Source organism: Pagrus major, chromosome 13 (assembly GCF_040436345.1).
Source record: "Pagrus major chromosome 13, Pma_NU_1.0".
NCBI lineage: Eukaryota > Metazoa > Chordata > Actinopteri > Spariformes > Sparidae > Pagrus > Pagrus major.
This window is the reverse complement of record NC_133227.1, coordinates 1900810-1921826: the sequence shown is the minus strand read 5'-3', so window position 1 is coordinate 1921826 and position 21017 is coordinate 1900810. Positions and strand designations below refer to the sequence as shown.

General features: G+C 42.3%; 1 protein-coding gene across 1 annotated transcript in view; it reads right to left on the bottom strand.

Annotated features, from left to right (window-relative positions):
* gabrb4 (gamma-aminobutyric acid type A receptor subunit beta4) overlaps positions 1 to 14665 on the bottom strand; it is a 57444-nt gene extending 42779 nt beyond the window's left edge. Inside the window, exon 1 of the mRNA XM_073479507.1 lies at positions 14593 to 14665. Within this exon, the coding sequence (XP_073335608.1) occupies positions 14593 to 14665 (73 nt within the window). The remainder of the gene's footprint in view (positions 1 to 14592) is intronic.
* Positions 14666 to 21017: the final 6352 nt, after the last annotated feature.

The following is a 21017-nucleotide window of genomic DNA, read 5'->3' as shown; positions in this document are numbered from 1 at the left end:
TGTGCATTGATCATGGGGAGAAGAAATTTTCAGTGTATCAGCTCCCATTTAATGATGTATAATGATTTTTAGTGTTTTAAATATCTTTTTTAAATCAAATTCAGGTGGCTTCTTTATGTCAGAAATATAGTATATTATTTTCTGTGTGCATTAATGTACTATCAAAATGACTAAAGCATAGCCTATATTGAGTTGACAGTTTTTAAATACATTCTGTCTGTGACTACGAGCTCATCCTCAAGTCACCATTTCAAAAGTGCTTGCCTCAGACTACCCCCTGGACATTTGTCAACTATACTTAGAGGAAGGGGGGGTTCAACTTCACTCTATGCTTTTCATGATCAGCACTTGTATCTGAACACATATTTTGCCATGCCTTATACCCACAATATACAGAATAAGTCTAAAGCACATTTAACTATGTATGTATCCATTATTGCTGTAGTGCATGTTAATCATTTGGTTCTTTGAAGTCCAGAAATGCCCTACACTTGGTTACAGCTCAGCAGGAAGAATGGCGTGTTCACAGTATTTGTGATATATCACCCTTCATGCTTTGTAACTTGTGGAAGCTGAGATCATAAAAACCCGTTCCCGTGCTGATGACAGCTTGGTTAAACCCGTTCTCGTGATGATGACAGCTTGGTTTGAAATATGTCCTCCAGAAGGACGAATGCGTGATTGAGGTGAGAACTGAGCTGTTATCTCTTCCAACTGACCGGACATCACATGTGTTTTTTTGATTTTTCTTTAATATTGAGATCGAAACTGCAAAAGCCTGCACACTCGTGACCCAGTACTCCATATGAGTCCAGTTCCTGTGCACAAATCAGTAATAGCAAAAGAAACTTTGTCAGATCACCCTGCCCTTTTTACTTGGATGGCAGTACAAACCCTACTCAACACAGTCCATGACTCCTGATGGCAGAAGTACACAGACAGAAAATAATATCTTACTAGATCACATGCAGAAAGAAGTAAAAGTCATGCATGTGGACAAATATTGCTCAAGAACAGACGTTACTGCTGTTGTGACAAACAAACAATACAGTGAGTGCTTCATGGCCATGGGAAGTATTTCTTAATTCTGGAAATAACTGCATATTCTGGGTGGTTACATGAAAAAAAAGTATTCCAGAAGTCTTTACATGCACACGGAGGTAATAAGAGAAGCAGAGAAGATCATAGCTGCGTACAGCGGATACAAAAAACGCACAATTTGTCCGAAGAAGAACTCAAAATATTAGGCGTGTTTAAGTGCTCAAAGCTGCATGCCTGTCTGCCACAGTCTAAAATAAACATCCATAAATCATTCATTTTGTTGCTGTTTAGAATTATTCAAATAATCATCTATTACAAGGTAACAGCATATTTGTAAATGTATTGAAAGACTGGTTAATAATTAAATGGGCCTCTTATAAAACGGATTTAGCTAGGTCATGTATTTCATTACTCTACTTTATCAATTTATTCAGATACATTTTATGGGTCATCACTTTTATGAAAACCACTTCATCATACAGCAGAACAGCCCATCGTGCTAACATGTATGTGTCGAAGCCGTGTGTCAGTGAAACAGCACGATGTGTTTCAGAGGGCGTGTAGGAAGGGGGGCTGAGTTATGCAGGAGAGGCAGTATTTGCAGTTGTAGTGTATTGGCAGACAACTCGACAATCATTTGATGCAAGGTCTCAATCACTCTTGAATGCCTGCGTGTGTGTGCGTGCGCGTGTGCACCATTTTTTGCAGAGAATTAAATCTGTTTGCTTACAACAAAAATAAAGTTGCAGTGAAATTTTGTAAAGAAGCACAATGATTATCTAAACTGCAATTAACTTGTGATGAATTGAAAAATATTTGCATATTTGTTCACGCACCCTGGACACACAATACGTATTTAGAGCCAGGCTGAGAGACTCAGCTATAGAATAAATAGTTCTGGTTCTAATCATTGTCTTTATTAACCCTAACCCTGTAGTAAAAAGCTCAATTTAAGTGCAAATACATAAAGTAATTCTAATTCTTACCAAAAACAATCCCAGAAAAACGCTAAATGCTAAAGGACAAGGCTATTGTTATTTTCTTTTTTTGTCATCTTTTTATTATCTTCCTTTCAAATACCGCCTATGTAGTCAAGGTGATATGCAAAGACTGATATAGCTCATGCATTTGTGCTAGAACAGAGAATAGATGTTTTTATGCATATTCATTGCGATCAAAATGGCAGTTGTCGTTCATTCTTCTTTGTAACGTAAACTTGGGAAGCAAATTGTAAATATTGGAGAGATTGAAAAAGCAGCGACAGAGTTAAAAACAATTTAAAAAATAAACTACAGATCAGCCACCATGAAACCACAAATACCTTAACGGCAAGATATATTTAACTTATATAGTTTGTGACAGAACTGACTGCTGGTCTCCAGTCTACCAGGTCCACTAGTGCCAGCAGTGTTGTGTGACTGGTGCTGCCACTGGAAGCTCTGATAAAATGATAGAAGATGGCTGGGATGTTCCCAGGCAAACTGTACCCATGTAACAAATACCATTCTGTTTCATGAATTTACTACAAAGGTCATAGGTTAATGTTGTCCCATTGCCTGTAACTGCAGTATTGAGCAGGCCATGGGTGGCAAACACATTGTTGTGATGGGGTCATCAATCCACATTGAGGGAGCATCCACAATTCAAGGGACCGATAAGGAACATCTGCCTTTTGAATCATGTTCAAAGTCAGGCCAGGACGAGCCAACAAGAAATCTGGCCACTCTTAGGTATGTAAGGAGTTGGTGGAACCATTCTTTGTTTGGCCAAATCCAAGGCGATTTCACTTTGTTCTCTTCTGTTAATGTTGGTAACGACTGGGAACATCTTTTCAACCTGAAGGTTTCAACCCGGTTTTGTCCATGATCAGTCACAGGGAGGTACAACCATTCCCCAAAGGATGCATCACCACAAACACTGTTTTGTGCCAACATTGGACATATAGGACAGGATTGGGTCCTCTTCTATCCAATGTCTAAACAGCTGTGCTGTTTAAGCTCATGTGACAGTTTTCAACATAAAACATTGTCTCAGGGGCATACACATTGTAGCAGGTGCATATAGCAGAAGTAAGCGGCTCAGTGCATCTGTCTTTGCAATCCCTTTACTCGCTCTGTACATATAGCTGTACTGGTACGCCTGTGAGAGCCCGGTGCTCTATCCCACCAGAGGCCATGGACAGGATGCAATGACTCTCATTGAACAAGCTCATCACACATTTACAGTCTGTACTTATCATAAAGGTCTATAGAGATGGTAACCAGTGGGTTTTGTACCATCCACTGCACGTTCATTATCTGACACCATAGGAGGAGGCAATGCAGGACAAGACTATCTCATTATCTGCATCGTAATATGCAGGCAGCTGAGCTAAATAGAAGACCATCAGTCCCTTAAAAGCTTCCAAAGCTTGGCCCAGTTTACAAGATGCATCGTTCGGAGGACGGCAGTACAGAAGTAAGAATTGTCAAAAAGGCATCTGATATCTTGCTAAAGGAGTTTTCCATGACCTGAGCTCCAAAAAGGCCTTAGGATTGGAGGCCTCTTTGAGGCAGATTTTGCCAATGCAACAATTATGTTTCCCAATGACACACTTCAGTAGGTCCCTGGGACACATGCTTGTTTCTTTTCAGGCACAGGCCAATTTCTAAAAGACTCTTCCCTGCTATTGTGACCCTCGGATGAAATTACTGTGAAGATCTTGCAGCAGATTGTCTATTGTTTACTGGAAAATGGTATGGCAGGATACCACTAACACTAACCCAAAGGTGGCCAACCATTTGCTATGAAGGGCAAACAGTCTAATTACCTCACCAGGTGATTTTGATGATGACTTTTTTTCTTGTGAAGAGTAGAAATCCGTGGGAGGATTATTTGGTTGGCTGGAAGAAAGGCAGTCTGTGCACTGGGCAGCAGTACCCGAAAGAAATCCTTGTGCCTTTTATTGTTGGGCTCATATAATGGGTGCTATGATCCACAGTCTGTGAGACTACTCCATCTCTTCCTTTCCAATTTATGGCATAAAGAACAATCTCAGCTTGTGAAAGTATAAGGTAGCCTCTGGATTCATGTGCATCCTCAGTAAGACCCTTGATGGAGCCTGGCTCCTCCTTAAAATCTTCTAAGCCAATTCAGTCAGATCTAAGTACGTCAGTTCACACCTGGCAAAGAAATGTGTCTCTACATGTGTCTAAAATGACAACTTGTGATTGGTTCTCACTTCCTGCTCTATATACAAAAAAAACATTATATAATTTCCATCCGAAAGACAAAATGCGTTTTTAGTTACTTTCACAGAGGAGCAATAGAAAGCATTCTGCGGGAAACATCATGGTTTGTTCATGGCTCAGGACAGAAGGGCTCTGCAACAGGTAATTAAAATTGCCCAGAGCATCATTGGTACCTGTGATATATTACAGCAATGCCGTATTCGTTGTTACTGATTGACCTGGTAGGCTTGCCGTACTTTGAGTAGTTGTCTGCGCATGCTCAGTAAGGGTTCTGCGAATACACATGGCTACCTGTGTTGTACTGTTTTGCCCCGGACTGCTAGTAAAGTTATTGAACGTGTGCAGCTGCCTCGTTATTGGAATACACCACATAATTGGCGACGAGATAAACTGGATGAGGTAAATGGCGACCTTTGCAAGACCGGACGAGTTTAAGCCTGAAATTGAGCCATGGTCTGCCTACGTGGAGCGCATGGAGCTCTTTTTCGAAGCACACGATGTTGCAGACGACAAACAAGTGGCGACTCTGTTGAGCACAATGGGGGCTTCTGCCTACGGACTTTTGCGCAATCTGGTCCAGCCAGAAAAGCCAAAGGATAAAAGTTTTCAGCAGATTGTGGCCGTTCTGCGGGGATATTACGAGCCTAAACCGTTGGTCATCGCGGAGCGCTTCAGGTTTCGTAGGTGTGTCCAGAAAAGTAATGAGTCGGCTTCTCAGTTCGCGGCGGAGCTACAACAGTTAGCCGCAAAATGTGACTTTGGAGACCGGTTGGATGAATCCCTACGAGACGGTTTCGTCAGCGGGATTAATAATGAAGCGTGCCAGCGGAAATTGCTCTCAGAGGACGGACTTACTTTTGCAAAAGCCCTGGAACTCGCAATGAACATGGAAACAGCTCAACGAGATGTGCAGCAGCTGAGGAAGGGGGACGGCGCTACCGTTTCTGTTAACAAGGTAAACGGGAAACAGAGACACTCGCCTTCAGCACAAAAAGAGTGCTATAGATGTAAAGGCAAAAATCATAGCGCCAGTGACTGCTACTTTAAGGACAGTAGATGCCATAAGTGTAATAAAGTGGGGCATATCCAAAAAGCGTGTAGGGCCGGCGGTCCCACGCATGAGAAGAGAGGAGCGCAGAAGAGGCGCACACAAAAAGTCACAACAGGCTATGTCCATGCAGAAGGGGCAGAAGTGGATATGTTCCCAGTGCTTTGTGCAGGTGACACAGACAGGCGGCCATTCAGCGTTGACTTTGAAGTAAATGCGGTTAATGTACTGATGGAAATAGACACGGGAGCCGCTGTCAGCATTATCTCAGAGACTGTGTACGAAAGATCATTCTCACACATACCGCTAGAGGGCGCGAGTGTCAAGCTAAAAACCTACACAGGTCAGCCCATCCCAGTGAGAGGACAGTTCATGGCTAAAGTGACATATGAAGATCAGACTGCTGACTTGCCACTGATAGTTGTAAAAGGGAAGGGTCCTTCACTGTGTGGGAGAAACTGGCTTGAACAAATAAAACTCAATTGGAGAATGATTAAAACTGTCAGTGGACATACACAGCCGCCCAAGTCTATTCCTGAGGTGATTGCAAAATACAGTGAAGTTTTCAGAGATGAGCTCGGGACATTAAAGGACATCAAGGCAACAATCTCTGTCAAGCCTGAGGCAACCCCAAAATTCCACAAAGCACGCCCCCTGCCTTTTGCAATGAAAGAAAAAGTGGAAAAAGAACTGGAAAGGCTGGAGAAAGATGGCATCATCTCCCCTGTAAAGCACAGTGAGTGGGCTGCCCCAGTAGTCCCGGTAACCAAGCGGGACAGCACACTCCGTTTATGCGGTGACTACAAGGTTACTGTGAACCAGGCTACAAACACCGAGATATACCCCCTACCACGCATTGAGGAGGTGCTGGCAACACTTAGTGGTGGGAAGTTGTTCTCAAAAATAGACCTGGCTTCAGCATATCAACAGGTACTACTTGATGAAGACTCCAAGAAATATACAACTGTAAACACTCACAAAGGACTGTTTGTTTACAACCGCCTCTGCTTTGGTGTAAACTCTGCTGTCAGTATCTTCCAGAGAATTATGGAGAACCTGATGAAGGACCTCAACGTGGTGGTTTATCTGGATGACCTCCTTATAATGGGCAGAGACGAAGCAGAGCACCTCATGAACTTGGACAGAGTCCTACAGCGTCTCCAGGAGAACGGGTTGAGGGTGAAAGAGTCCAAGTGTGAGTTCGGCAAGACTCAGATTGAATATCTGGGTCATGTGCTGGATGAAAAAGGGGTGTACCCGTCCCAAGGCAAGGTGAGAGCCATACATGATGCACCAGCACCCACAAGCGTCAAAGAGTTAAGAGCTTTCCTGGGGCTGGTAAACTATTATGGACGTTTTGTGCCGCAGCAGAGCACAGTGCTTGCACCGCTCTACAGCCTGCTAAAAGATGAAACCACCTGGAGATGGAGCAAAGCTGAACAAGATTCCTTCAACAAGTGTAAACAACTTTTGACAAGTGACAAAGTGTTAATGCACTACGATCCTCACCTGCCGCTAACTCTCGCATGTGATGCTTCTGCTTATGGGATCGGAGCGGTAATTCAGCACACAACGCCAGATGGAAAAGAGCATCCAGTGGCCTATGCTTCACGGTCTCTCTCCCCAGCAGAGAAGAAATATTCACAAATCGAGAAGGAGGCTCTGAGCTTGGTGTTTGGTGTGAAAAAGTTCCACCAATACCTGTGGGGACGGCAGTTTAACCTAATTACAGACCACAGACCTCTGCTAACACTGTTCGGTGAGCATAAGGGACTTCCAACAATGGCGGCAGCACGTATCCAGAGGTGGGCCATCATATTATCTGCATATGATTACCACATACTGTACCGTCAGTCTGAAAAGCATGCCAACGCAGATGGATTATCACGTGTTCCACTGCCTGAGACCAAGGATGCCGGAACAGAGACAGTGTCCGCATACATTGATGCACTGGTGTGTGAGCACCTGGAGGGGGCACCACTGAGTGCAAGACGGATCGCCAAGTCAACAAGAAACGACCCAGAGCTTTCAAAGCTGCACAGGTACATCATGGAAGGATGGCCGAAGGAAATACCAGAGGAACTGAAAGTGTTTCACAAAAAGAAAGATGAATTGTCTGTGGAGCAGGGATGCGTCCTGTGGGGGACAAGAGTGATTGCACCTGCAAAACTGAGATCAGCAGTGCTAAAAGAGATCCATGCCGGTCACCCAGGCATCGTGAAGATGAAGACAGTCGCACGGCAATATGTCTGGTGGCCTAAAATCGACATCGACATCGAAAAAGTCTGCAAAGAGTGTGAGACTTGTCAGCTGGATCAACACATGCCACGCCAGGTCCCACTACACCCATGGGAGTTCCCTGGGGGTGTTTGGAAAAGACTTCACATTGACTTTGCGGGCCCGTTCATGGGTAACATGTTCATGATCGTGGTCGACGCGTACTCAAAATGGTTGGAAGTTTACAAAATGACACAAATAACTTCTGCAGCGACCATTACCAGGCTAAAGAGGCTGTTTGCGTCATATGGAGTTCCAGAACAAATAGTCACTGACAATGCAACAACCTTCACATCAGACGAGTTCCAGCAGTTCATGAAGAGAAATGGAATCCTCCACACTACTGGTGCTCCGAGACACCCAGCTACCAACGGCCTAGCTGAGAGGTATGTTGCAACCTTCAAGGCAGGCATGAAAAAGCTGGCAAAGGAAGACCTGAGCATTGATGATAAAATCTCACACTTCCTGCTTCGGTATCGCACAACTCCTAACAGCACGACTGGCGAGTCACCAGCTGACTTGTTTTTAAAGAGACACGTGCGAACCAGATTGGACTTCCTGAAACCAAGCATCACAGAAACGGTGAGAAGGAAGCAGTATCGACAGAAGGAACGACACGACAACAAAGCTGCAGAGAGGCAGTTTGACGTGGATGAACAGGTTTATCTGCGCAATACTGCAGGAGAAAGTCCAAGGTGGATTCCAGGAGTAGTAAAGCAGCAGACTGGCCCTGTCTCATACAAGGTGCTAGGTGAAAAAACTGACCACATGTACAGACGTCATGGGGATCAGCTTCGACCTCGCTTCTCTCCAGACACTCCGGAGTCAGCACCTGAGGAGGAGGCCGTCGAGTTGGCTGGGCAGGCAGAGGCTTGTTCAGGAACGGAGCTCCTGGTACCTGAGACCCCAGCATCTGAGCTGCCCAGGCTCCCTGAACCACCTGACCCAGCTACAGTGACTTTGAGGCGCTCACAACGTGCCACACGCTTGCCACAGCGTTACCAGAACTGATCATGGAGAATAGAAGTTCTGAGGACTGTTGAGAAACTGATTGCTGAATTTGAGTTTATTAAAAGTTTATAATTGAGTAACACATTAAGAGCATTCAGTATGGTTAAGTGAACATGTCTATTTTTTATTGTTAACAGTTACAGTGATGATAGTGTTTGCTTATGCACTATAGTGATAAACACTGTTTTGGGATGTTAGAATATTTTGAGTTAGTTTTGAGCTAAAGGGGGAGGAAATGTGATATATTACAGCAATGCCGTATTCGTTGTTACTGATTGACCTGGTAGGCTTGCCGTACTTTGAGTAGTTGTCTGCGCATGCTCAGTAAGGGTTCTGCGAATACACATGGCTACCTGTGTTGTACTGTTTTGCCCCGGACTGCTAGTAAAGTTATTGAACGTGTGCAGCTGCCTCGTTATTGGAATACACCACAGTACCCATCTACTGAGCATTAGTGATATCAGTGAGGTGAGGAGTCTGCACTAATGACACTTGAAAACAACACCAACCCCAGCCTCAGCTTTTTCACCCTGCTGCTGTCTGACGAGCGATACAGGAGTACCCAGGGTCATACCAATAAACTACAAATTTATTCAGGTAATAAGATTTCTTAATTCTTCGTCCCACCACAAATACTACCAAGTTTTTATTTATTCATTAATTTATGTTATATTCTTTTGTGAGTCAGATACAAAGACTACAGCTTACGTTCATTATCTGCCCACTTATGATCTGATCACCCAAAATGCATGTTAATGCCATGTGTAAACAGGGCCTCTGAGCCAATCATGGCCAAGCTCAAACTACACTTTTCTGTACTTATCTGAACTGGCTTTACTGATGCTATTCCAGGATCCTACATAAAATTTTTCATCTCAACTTGGGCTTGGCAATATGGCCTTGAATTAATATTGCGATATTTTATGGCTATATGGCGATAAATTAAGAAGTTATTTTGAAATCTCCTCAAAAGCACCTCATAAATGCTAGGACTGGGGCACAAACTCCAATATGACCATGTTTTATGACCAGAAGAGACTAAGAGATAAGATTTTTGATAAATAATCATCAGTAATGTGGATATAATGACCAAGTGGGTAAAGGCAGATATTAGAACAAGTCTGGTATGTTCGGAAAATGACATCACTTTACTGTAATGCAGCCTTTAAAACCAGGAAAAGACCACCCGTATACCCGCCATATCACGAGATATCAACAACCATCGAGGACATTTTATAGTCTGTTGGCGGGGTGAATGCGAAAGTGTAACTAGGAGAAACTAGAACTAAAATGCATTTCATCCTTATTCCATTGGTGTTGAATATTTAATAAGAGCAGATAATGTAGCAAACATACGTGTGCTGATAATAGGAACTGCTAAAATGCCACTGACTGAAGTGACGCGATCAACAAGGCATTTTGAAAAAGACTTCAGTCAATTTTTCCTGTAAATGGGTTTCCACCCTGAATATAGGTCAACATACATTCCCAAAGTGAAACTAGAAGACAGAGAGCTCATGTTGATAACAAAGGTAGTGCGTGATGCAAACACATGCATCTTCTCTCTTATCAAAGAACATATTTCATTTCAGTTATCTGATTGAGTAGTAGTGCAGTAACAGTAATAGTAGTGTGCATACATTTAATTATTCCAAAACAATTTAAGTACAGAGTTACCCAATTGCACATAGAAGTGTAATGATTCAAAAAGAGCAAATGTGTTTAAAGGAAATAAAAAAACATTGGTGCCATCCTCAAAAAAAAAAAAAAAACATACTTTCTTAGCTGGGTCTGCAATGCTCTGGTAACCTCGCTGAATCGAAATCTAAGTAATGCATCATTCAGGTTATATGGGGGTTGCGGTCTAGGACTCAGCTCTATGACCATGGGCAATTTGTTTGGAAGTTACATCCAACATCTATAATCCAAGTAAAAAGATAATGAGAAGAAGAGATACATAAACCTTTCGTAAATGATGCATTAGTGTGGAAAAAATATCACAAAGTTGCAAGTTTATCTGCAAAACTATATATATATATGTGTGTGTGTGTGTGTGTGTGTGTGTGTGTGTGTATGTATGTAATTGCAATTCAAGAATAATACGATTGCTGCTTTGGGTCTGTGTAGGCTTTTCATCTGGATATACTGGTGGTAAGGCCACAATGCATCAGTAAAATCTTATAGCATCACTCTCGGCAACCTCTTTCTAACAATTCAGACCACAGTCTTTTTCCATCTGTGTGTACCTTTCAGCTGGTTTTCATTTCAAATATGGGTGTTGGCCCGACAGTTAGGAGCCACGGTAAGTGTCCAGCATTGAGCCAAATTAAAACCCTCTTTGTTGAATCTGTAGAGCTGAAGGTCGTCAGCAGTTGTGTCACGACAGAAGTAGCTGACTGATGTTGGAAATATCAAGACATGATGGACTGCAGCTCCCTGGCCTGAGGGTGAAGCACAGCTACTCTCTGCCTGGGATACTCACTCTGTAAAACTTGCCCTACCCACTCCAGCACATTTACAGGCTGCTAGACAATAGGGGGCCATAACCAACCAATATCTAAGCATCCATCATGGCATCCATCAACATACATTTCCAAGTAGAAATGATTGTTGAAATCATCTTCAAAAAACTCTAAAATCTAATCTAAAACAATAAATCAAAGCCAAATTATTACTTAGAATTCACAGTCACGACAGTGACACAAAGTGATGCTGTTGTATGATTTGTGGTAATCCATCCATCCAAGTATTTAAACTATGGCACAATAGTGAAATAATACAGATAACAACTGTATCAACACTGAAAAGTCAGAATCACATTCATTATCTTTCTCCGTTGACGATAAAAGGGTAATTAAGGCAGTTTGTCTCTTTGTCTACACATAAACATACATTTTTTATCCAATCTTATGCTCATAATTAAAGCAACATTATGAATCTATTTCACCTTAACATAACAACTTTAAAATCATTTAGTGGTACATTTACTAGGGAGAGTGGTGCCTCTGTCATTCCCACTCTGCAGCCAAACCCCCGTTCTGCCCTATGTAACTTGGCTGAACAGGTTTCTATGTTGAAAGTGGATCATATAGTATCGAGAAAATGTTTTCTGCTTTTCCTTCTGTGATTTACTGAGTTTCCTGATGGACAGGAGGCTTTACTTGTTGCTAAACTAACTGCTAACAGTAGGTGCCATTGGCCGTTGGCTCAGTTAGCTGTACAGCTAGCTGACTCTGCCTTGACTAAACTGGGAGAGCACCAACGCTCAAGCCAGGAGCGTGGAATGCTGGTGGGGAGCAGTGACTGAATGGGCGCCATATCTAGGGACAGACATCAACAACCTGCTAGCTACATTAGTGGGGCAGATTAAAGGCTGATTTATGGTTGCACGTAGGCTCCAAGCAGAGCCTGCGACATAACCTCCGCTTCCAGAGACACTCCGGAAGCGTTGAGCGGCTCCGGAGGACAGGTACAACCCAAGAAAAGCAGCAGTAGGCCAATCAGGTTGGTCGGTGTGTTTACTGGGGAAACTACAAGTCGCAATCCCCCGTATTAGCAGGGCTGCTAAGCAACAGAGGGGAACCCGAAAAACACGATGCTATCGAGGGGACAATCACAGTCGTTGCAGTCTGCGTGCAGAGGTTCAGGTTACGGCATAAGGCATGCACTACGCAGATCCTACGCTGTACGACAGCGTAGATTCAACGCAGAGGCATAAATTAAGCTTAAGGCACTAATATGTGAGCTAAAAGTGTGCGCCCCTTCTGAAGTGTGAATAAAGTCTCTTCTAATCAATTTGGAACTCAGTGCTTCTGGAGAGTTGGATTACGCTGGAAGAGCTTTATGCAGCCATTTTCTGTTTTGTTTTTTTGGTTGTTTGTTTACATTTTAAAACAAGTCCCAAGCTTCTACAGTTGTTTATGTGAATGCTGCAATGCTGTTTGTGTGAAGCTCTAGAAAAGTTTCGTGGATGTCAGAACTTCACCTGACTTTAAATCAGCATGGGGGTGAGTAGATAATGACTGAATTTTCATTTTTGGGTGAACTTATCCTGTAAGTGCTATTTTATATTAAAATAGACTGAGGCTTGCAAGCTCATATCGGCTGCAAATTGAAAATTCTTGAATGTGAAACGTTCATAACTACTGTTGAGCATTATAAAGTTGATTCAACTGTCAGAAACAAAGAAAATGAGACATTTATTTGCTGCTTGCTCTCATTCAGCTTCCTCTGAATCAATGATACATCTCTGGAATGGCAGCACTCCAAAACACAGAACGAAGACTTATCTCAACTATAACATATTTTTTACAATGGCTAACATCAGGCTAACGCATTTTGGCACGTAAGCCTCCATCAAAGCATCTGCTTTTGGCAGTGCACCCGACCAGTGGAAGGTTATATGAGGAGGTGCACCTGCTATACGTTTTTCACTGCTTGCTCTCATTCCCATCAAGTGTGGTGTAGTCTCAGGACTGACAAGCTGCTGCCTGCAGCCTATTTATAAACAGACTGGAGAATCATATATACTTAACAGACATAAAATATTTTGTATCTGCTGGATATACTTAAAGGCCAAATTATGTGTACAAAATGTAAATTTATGTATGTCTACATCTAGAATTAAATTGAAACTTACTCTATTCTAAACATATTATATCATTTAGCAATACAGACAAAAGCCAAACTGCCACAGTGAATTAGGAGATGTATCTTTCTTGAGGCGATGGCCATCAACATGTATCATGTAATCATTACATGATTTCATTTAACGCAGTCTAGCTTTTGTTACACATAAGCTGGCTGCATAGCATTATTCAGATATTTTTTAGGTGAGTCATGCCACATTGTCTCTATCTTCCATTCATTAAAGTTTATGTTTTTCAACAAGTTAAATGTCACGGCTGTACACATGTTTCAGTGAAAACACATTTTAACATTTTAGATTTTAGCATTTGAAGATGTGCTAGATTTTTGGCCAACACTACTGGAGCAGGAGCAGATTTAAGTGGCGACACACACACGAAGACATTCTATTGTGCTCCTCGCTCTCATTAAAATAACATCACACATGCCCTGGAAGTAAAAAAGCATCTTTTGTTCTTTGTTTTTCAGACAGCGACTGTAGTAAGTGGCCATAAGCTTTTTGGAATACAAACTTTTTGAATACATGTGTGCAGCAGGCATAATAAATCTGGTGCTATAATGAATACACTCTACTGAATCAGAGCCGTCACAATGGCTGTCAGTCGGCGTTGAGTTACGACGTCATCAGCGAGTGGCCTTGCACCGACCAGGCCCCAGATGGTATTGTCAAAACGTTGAAAACAAGAAACACCCTCTTTAAATTGAGCCTATACGTCGTACGTTCAGGTGCCATATTATATATTACATCAATTCCTCCAAACCTTTATTTTTACTTTAAATTAGACCTATCCTTAACCTAAACCTTTAGCAACAGGATGATGTGCTGTTCAGAAATCGAACAATTTTAAATCTGCTTAACATTTATTGTGGTTTAATAGTTTCAGTAAAACAATCAACCCAAATGACATACGCGAATGACTGTCCCCCACGCCTTCTATTTTCAGCAATTATCAAAATAACCAATCAAAGTTAATGGGGCAGAAGGGCTTTTCCTGATTTGCAAATCAAATTCTCAGAAACACTTCTATGTGATACACAGAGGCCATAAAACGTCTCTAATCAGAAAAGTACTGCTCTTAAAAAACATAGTGTTTGACTGCTCTTCTCCATGTGTGCCCTACTTCCTCGAGGAGCAGCCATCTTCGATATGTGAATAGATGCATAGTAATGACATGGTAGCAGTCACATCAAAGCTGTTCCCTATATGTTGCCACGAGGCCAACTCTATGAAGGATTCCAGGGGAATGACTACCATTGTGTGCACACCTTGACTTGTAAATAGCACCCTCGACAACAGAGCATGAGAGCCCCAAAAACAAGCACTGCCACAGCACGTACCTCCAAAATCAGGCCTTAAACGGATGTCATATCCCTTCAGCAACTTGTCCACGGTAGTCTTGGCCACAGACATTCCGGAGCTTCCAGTGGAGGAGCTGAGGGCAGAAACCACAAGTGTGAGAGGAAGAAGAGAGAAGTGAACCACGAAGGCTGCAAATTAAAACCGCACATAGTCTTTTTCTTAACATTTATAACATGAATGGAACATTTGGATAGGTTACGTCAACATGGCGAGGCTTTGACAAAGGAAAAGAGGAGTTAGGGCGCGTTAAACAACACCCAACACATACAATACACCGATGAACCCTAATGAAGTGAGCATCAATTTGTCATATTTTCTCTATTTTGTTCTCTATCTTTGTCAACTTAAAAGCACAGAACAACACAATTTAAATTAAAACGTAATATTCACAGTGAGAATTACAGTTAGTAGATGTCATTTTTTTTATGTTACAATGTAATTATATGACATTAAAAGCATTCTGCCTTGCGTATGCACTGTCCTGCTTTTTGCCCCACCTACAGTACATCCATCTAATCGTCTGAGGAGATGTAATGATGATACACCTTGTCAAGCATTTTATTGATGTCAGTCCCTCAGAACAGTGTCATCACCTACAGCGAGAGCCCAGTCTTATTCATGTTTTTAAATAAGCTCTGTTATAACACAGCCTCCCATCACACAGTCAGAGGCAGACTATCCCCAGGAGCAGCATATAGTCTGCTCTAGTCTGACTGACACCTATAACATTGGTGCCATGACCTGTATCACCTGACCGAGCCGGGCCAGCTCTCCAGCTGAGGTTCCTTATTACGAACGGGGTGTGGAATGAGTGTGTGGAGGGGGCACGAGGGGAGGGAAGTGGGTTACAATTTCTCCCTTGATAGGAGCACTAGCCCTCGGCTCAGCCAGGGAAGCACTGTTCAATTAGCTCATAGGTAGTGCAGCTGTTCATCAAGCTGGCCGCTTCCAGGACTTGTGGGTTCGACACCTGAGAGCATCACTGCGAGGGAACATCAGTGACACCTGGAACGCGTTGAAGATTACGCCCCTTCTCTCTCGCTGCGTTTCCAGGCTATTCTAATGGGATCAAAATGTCACAAAAAGTGCGACCCAGTTCTGTGTGAGCACCTAAATCTCATAAGTGAGGCTGTAGGTTACTGCAGACAAGGGGAGAGGAGGAGGAGGAGGAGGAGGAGGAGGCCACAGGGGATATTTGTGAGTGCCTTTCACAATAAAACAATAAAGGGATTGATCAGGAGATTGTGACTCAAGAGGGCTTGTGCTATAATTCATACTGTAAACATTAGAGATGAGATTATTGAAACTGTAAATCTCACACTACCCTGACTGCTACAGCAGATGATGACCTGCTGGGATTATTTTTTCGATTTTGATTGATTTTGGTTCTGGTCAATAAGAGATGATGATATGAGTAGGAATATTATGTTGCGCCTATAGAATAAAAAAGCAGGCTTGCAGGCCGAGTGTCTCCAGCGGTGTAGACTCATACATCTGGCTGCTTACCACAGCGTAATCAATCGATCTGTGGCTGATTGATTCCATCATCCAATCACCGGCTGAGCCTACTGTAGGGCTGTCATTTAGGTAGGCTCACACTGACAGCAGCCACATCCAGTACATATAATAGTATCCCCATTTTCATATCGGGAGTAGGTTACGTTTCACAATAGGCTTGATCCAGTGCACGCGCATGTTTTTACGCTCGCGCGCGCCACAGCTCCGTCTATTAGAGCATATATCGGCAGCAATGCCCCTAATAAGTGGGCCTGGGTACCCCTTTAATGCGATTTGCCACATGTCAAGCTTTTTACTGAGCGCTGATCACATCTGTTGGTGTGAAAGGTTATTATTTTTTTATTTTTTTCTTCCCAAAGCGACGTTTTCTTACCTTTGAACAAAGCAGAAGAAGGACAAAGCCGCCAGAGCAGAGGAAATTCCACATAATTTATCTTCTTGACGACCCAACATCTCCACAAATCCTTAGATATAGTTTCTATAATCCAACCAGTCCAGTGGTCCTCCAGAAAATGCACAAAGTAAAAACAGGCAATTAAAAAAAATAATTGCCTCTTTTAAAAAAAAAAAAAGCCGAATAAACTAGCCTACATCTACACATGCGATGTCTTCATTAAAATAAGCTTCTCACTTTAAAAAAAAAAAAAAAAAAAAAAAAAATCTTGTAATTGGCCCCCGCTGTTTTGTTTTTTTTCGTTTTTTTTCTTTTTTGTTATTTTTTTTGGGGGGTGGGGGGTTCTTTTTTGTTTGTTTCTTCCCCGGCTATGGAAATCCGTGCAGGTCACAGAGCCCCTCGACCAACACCAGAAGATCAGACATCTTGCTCAAAAAACAGCATACACAATACTTTTAAAAGTGATGACAAGTGTTCTTCCCCTTAAAAAAACAAACACTGGCATGAATGACTGAGCAGCAGCCTCTTGATGATCAAATCGGCGGATGAAATTTCCCAGTCCAAATCTGCAGAAGAGGCATGGTTCCAGCGATGCTCCGGCGCCAGACTATTCCACAACGTGATGTTGTTAAAAGATATTTGTTTGAGCTGGGAACGCTGGTCGGCTGGAGGGGAGCGGTGGGCGCAGAAAAAAGAAAAATGAAATCTTCATTCCCTTTTCTTTTCTTTTTCTTTTTTTTCTCCCGTTGCTGCTGCTGATGATGATGTAGATCAGCGCAAAGTCACTGAGGGGAAAATGCACATTGAAAAAGCACTGGGTAATATCTGATGCAGACGTCAGAGCAGGCTATATCACTCCTCTGCTGGAAAAAAAAAAAAAAAGAAAAGAAAAGAAAAAAAGAAAAAATTTGATGCCGAGAAATATGGATGGCAACTAATACGCCAGTGCATGTATCACAACGCCGGGGTTCATATCAGAGGATGCTGTTTGAAAAGTCCACTTGCCTCCGCTGTCCAAGCTTAAATGGCGTTTGAGCACGTTAATGTGGTCCGCTCGTCTCCTCCTGGAAACAATCAACAAATGACTGAGAATCAACAGTCCGGAGAGACATGATGAGCAGCCCTCCTCTCTGATTTCCTCTCGATTTCTTTTTGACTTCTTAGTTTTGAAATTAAAATAATGTCCTACTGGGGAGGGGGGGAAGGGGGGGAGGGAGAGAGAGAGAGAGAGAGAGAGAGAGACAAGGGGGGGGGACACCTAAGGTGAATTCCTTAGCGACAGCCTGTTCATGCGCTGAATTGTCTGTCTATTCTCTCTGAAACCCATTAGGATGCTGCGAGTGTGTGCCGATGCGTTTTCGTGCATTTCTTCCACTTTTTTGAAACTCAAACACACAGAGTGAGAGAGAGAGGGAGACAGACAGAGAGAGAGAGAGAGAGAGAGACACGCACCCACACACAATCATACATACATGGCATGGCACACATGCGCGCACACCACATGAACACGCACAATCTCTCTCTCTCTCTCTCTCTCTCTCTCTCTCTCTCTCTCTCTCTCTCTCTTTTTGTTTCCTATTTATTTAATCACGAGTCTCTTTTGTGCTTTGAAACACAAACATCCTTGCTGGAAATCGCAAACGCGCACATCACAATTCAAGAATCACACAAGCTTGTGTTTTATACAGAGGAGGAGGAGGAGGTTTTCTTCAGGGATCTCTGTGCTGTCCAGTTGCTAAGCAACCCAGCCAGCACTGATGCAGTTGTGGTGAAGGCTATGCGCAAAGGCTCATTTAAAGGAGTAGACCCAATGCTGTCACCACTGTGGTGTCAGTGGGACAAAAGCAGACAGCAACAGAGCCATGGATCTGTTTCTGGTAGACATGGAGGGGAAATGCCATTTATAATCATACATGTAGCAGAAATGCGGCGTGTCAGGGGTGTCACACTTCACTTTTGCTTCATCATCATTGTCCTCTTCATCATCATCACCATCGTTGTCAGGGCCACAAGTGCTGCGATGTCCACAGTCTATAGCCTCAGTTTTTCATACATTGTTCATACTCAGCAGTCATTTGTTGCTTCTGAATATTCTCAGCTGTCCATCACATCCGGAAAAAGATTAAAATTCAGTTTGTCCCTCCCATAGGTGATGTCACAGCACTCAACAAAGAATATGGATTGGCAAAGAAGAAAAAAACGACACCTCTGTTTGATTTTCCGGTGATGCTGGTTTGGATTTGAACGTCATTGTCAAGCTAAAACTGTATATTTGTTTTTCGGCTTTTCTGTGCTTCAGCCTCCGAAGAGGCATGGCAAAATTAACTGGACTGTCTTCACGAGACTGACGTACAGTGCAGACATTTCAAATAGAATGACATTGCAATTACATACTGTACATCAAAGGGCAACACCATGACTGACCGTGACCTGGCACCCAGGGGTGAGTAATCAACTCACCATTAGCTGCAAGACACAGACCGGTCTTTCATAGTTCATACTTGTTCCATCACTGGAGTGAATAGTTATAACTACAAGCTTTCATAGTTTGATGGCTGTAAATCCCTTGTAAAATTCTCAGAAACTAAAGCAGTATATTTGGTGTGTGAAACTCAGTGTTGACAACAAACAAATAAATCCTAACTCAAAGTTCATGTATAAGTGGAAGAAGACCACAAGATGTGGCTGACAGCTTTGGAAAAAGCTACTTAGTGGACCGTGAGTTAAGATTTATTTTGTCAGACTAAATCAGTAAGTTATTTTAAAGCCTGGGTCTTCAACAGCGGGTCCACAACCCCTTGGTTGTCCTCAGAATCAACTTGGTCTGAAAAACATTGAAGACCCTTGAAAAAGCTATTCAGTACAAATAGTCTTTAAAGACCAATTCTTGAGTGTTAGTCTAATGTTAAAATGGGATTGGTTAAAAACACTCAACTTAAATAGGTTGGATTTCTATGCAGCAGAAGGTTGGTTTGTTTCCAAATAACACATGTAAAGGACTTAATGAAAATTATGAAGTAGAGATCAGTACAGGAGGAAGTATATTATCTTTTCACTTAATGGAGGGTGGTCTGAAATTTTTGGGAGAGCAACTTTGTTACTTTTCCATGCCCAAATAAAATCTTTTATTTCATTCTTTTCCTGATGGATTTGCTCTAAAATTCCATTAAATGCATCAAATTATCTGACATCACAAACAGTCTTTTGTAGGAACCATAGATCATAAAGGTGCATTCTGACGTATGCAGAAGACAACTATCCTGTCTCTGTATGACGGCTCTGTTCAATAGCTGCTAGTCAAGACAGTATGTCAGTTTTTAGAAACAGTATGTGGATCTTCAGAGTTAATAGGGATTAAACATTATCTCTCTTAAGGGTATACAATTTTTTCATTAGCTTCCGACTGCCCCCCGCTCACCTATTCAGTGACAGTGGTCATAACAATGACTGTCACTGAATAAAATAATGTTCATTTAGCAGCTCCAGAATGCTCGGGACACACCATTTATTATGGCTACCATAATTCTGGAAATTAGTAATTAATCTCCTACTGTGTGATTTGGGTTACGTAGTGAAGGTTACAAAGAAAATATATCGCCATCGCCATCCCAAAAATGTTATCACAGTCCCTGGAGAGAAATACTGTATTTGTTTGTAACCTTGTAAACTTAGTCATCAGTGGGCTTTCCCCTTTGAATTTGTGCCGGATCTTTTACCTAACTAGTTTCTGTTTTCAAAATGGTGATTTAAATGCAAATTATTCACCAGACAAGTTGAGAATAAACTTGCTTAACGTACTGTAGTCTCGTATTCAGACACAGAAACCAAGCCAAAAGTAATTGTGTGCAGGATAATAAAAATGATGAGAAAAAGCAGATATTTCCATATATCTATTCACTGATGGAAGTTCATCTCCCATAGGTTATGCTGGTGAGAGCCAGAGTAGTGTCCGTACAGTACGGATGTAGAGTAATGTGGAGTTGGAACCTGTGTGATCCTTTCAGTATCTGGGCATGCTCAGTCTGTGCTTTCCTTCATAGTTGGTCGCTCTTGCAATAGTGCTCCCATTAACAGCATTCTCTGATTACTGCAATAAACTCTAATTGGCATCTATGACAAGGAAATCCAGGCCCCTGAGATGTGCATGTACCATACTCTTTTTTGCTCCATTCATATGTTGCATAACACATGTGAGTTACTGGGTCACCCTTGCTCCTCTGATATAAATAGTATCACATGGTTAATGCATTGGTGCCTTCCAGTCACTCCCTGTTTCTCTTGCTGTTCATATCTGTCAAACACCCCAATCGACTCTAAGTAACAGACGATATATCTAACCGATGTCTTTAAAAAGGTTTCAACACGTTTCACCCTTTCTTCACGCAACTTCACCATCAGTGTGTGACAGAGGCGGATATATGTTTTATAAAAGGGAGTGACTTAATGAGAGTTCACTTAATGTTAATGTGTTGTGGGATTTTGCGCACTCCC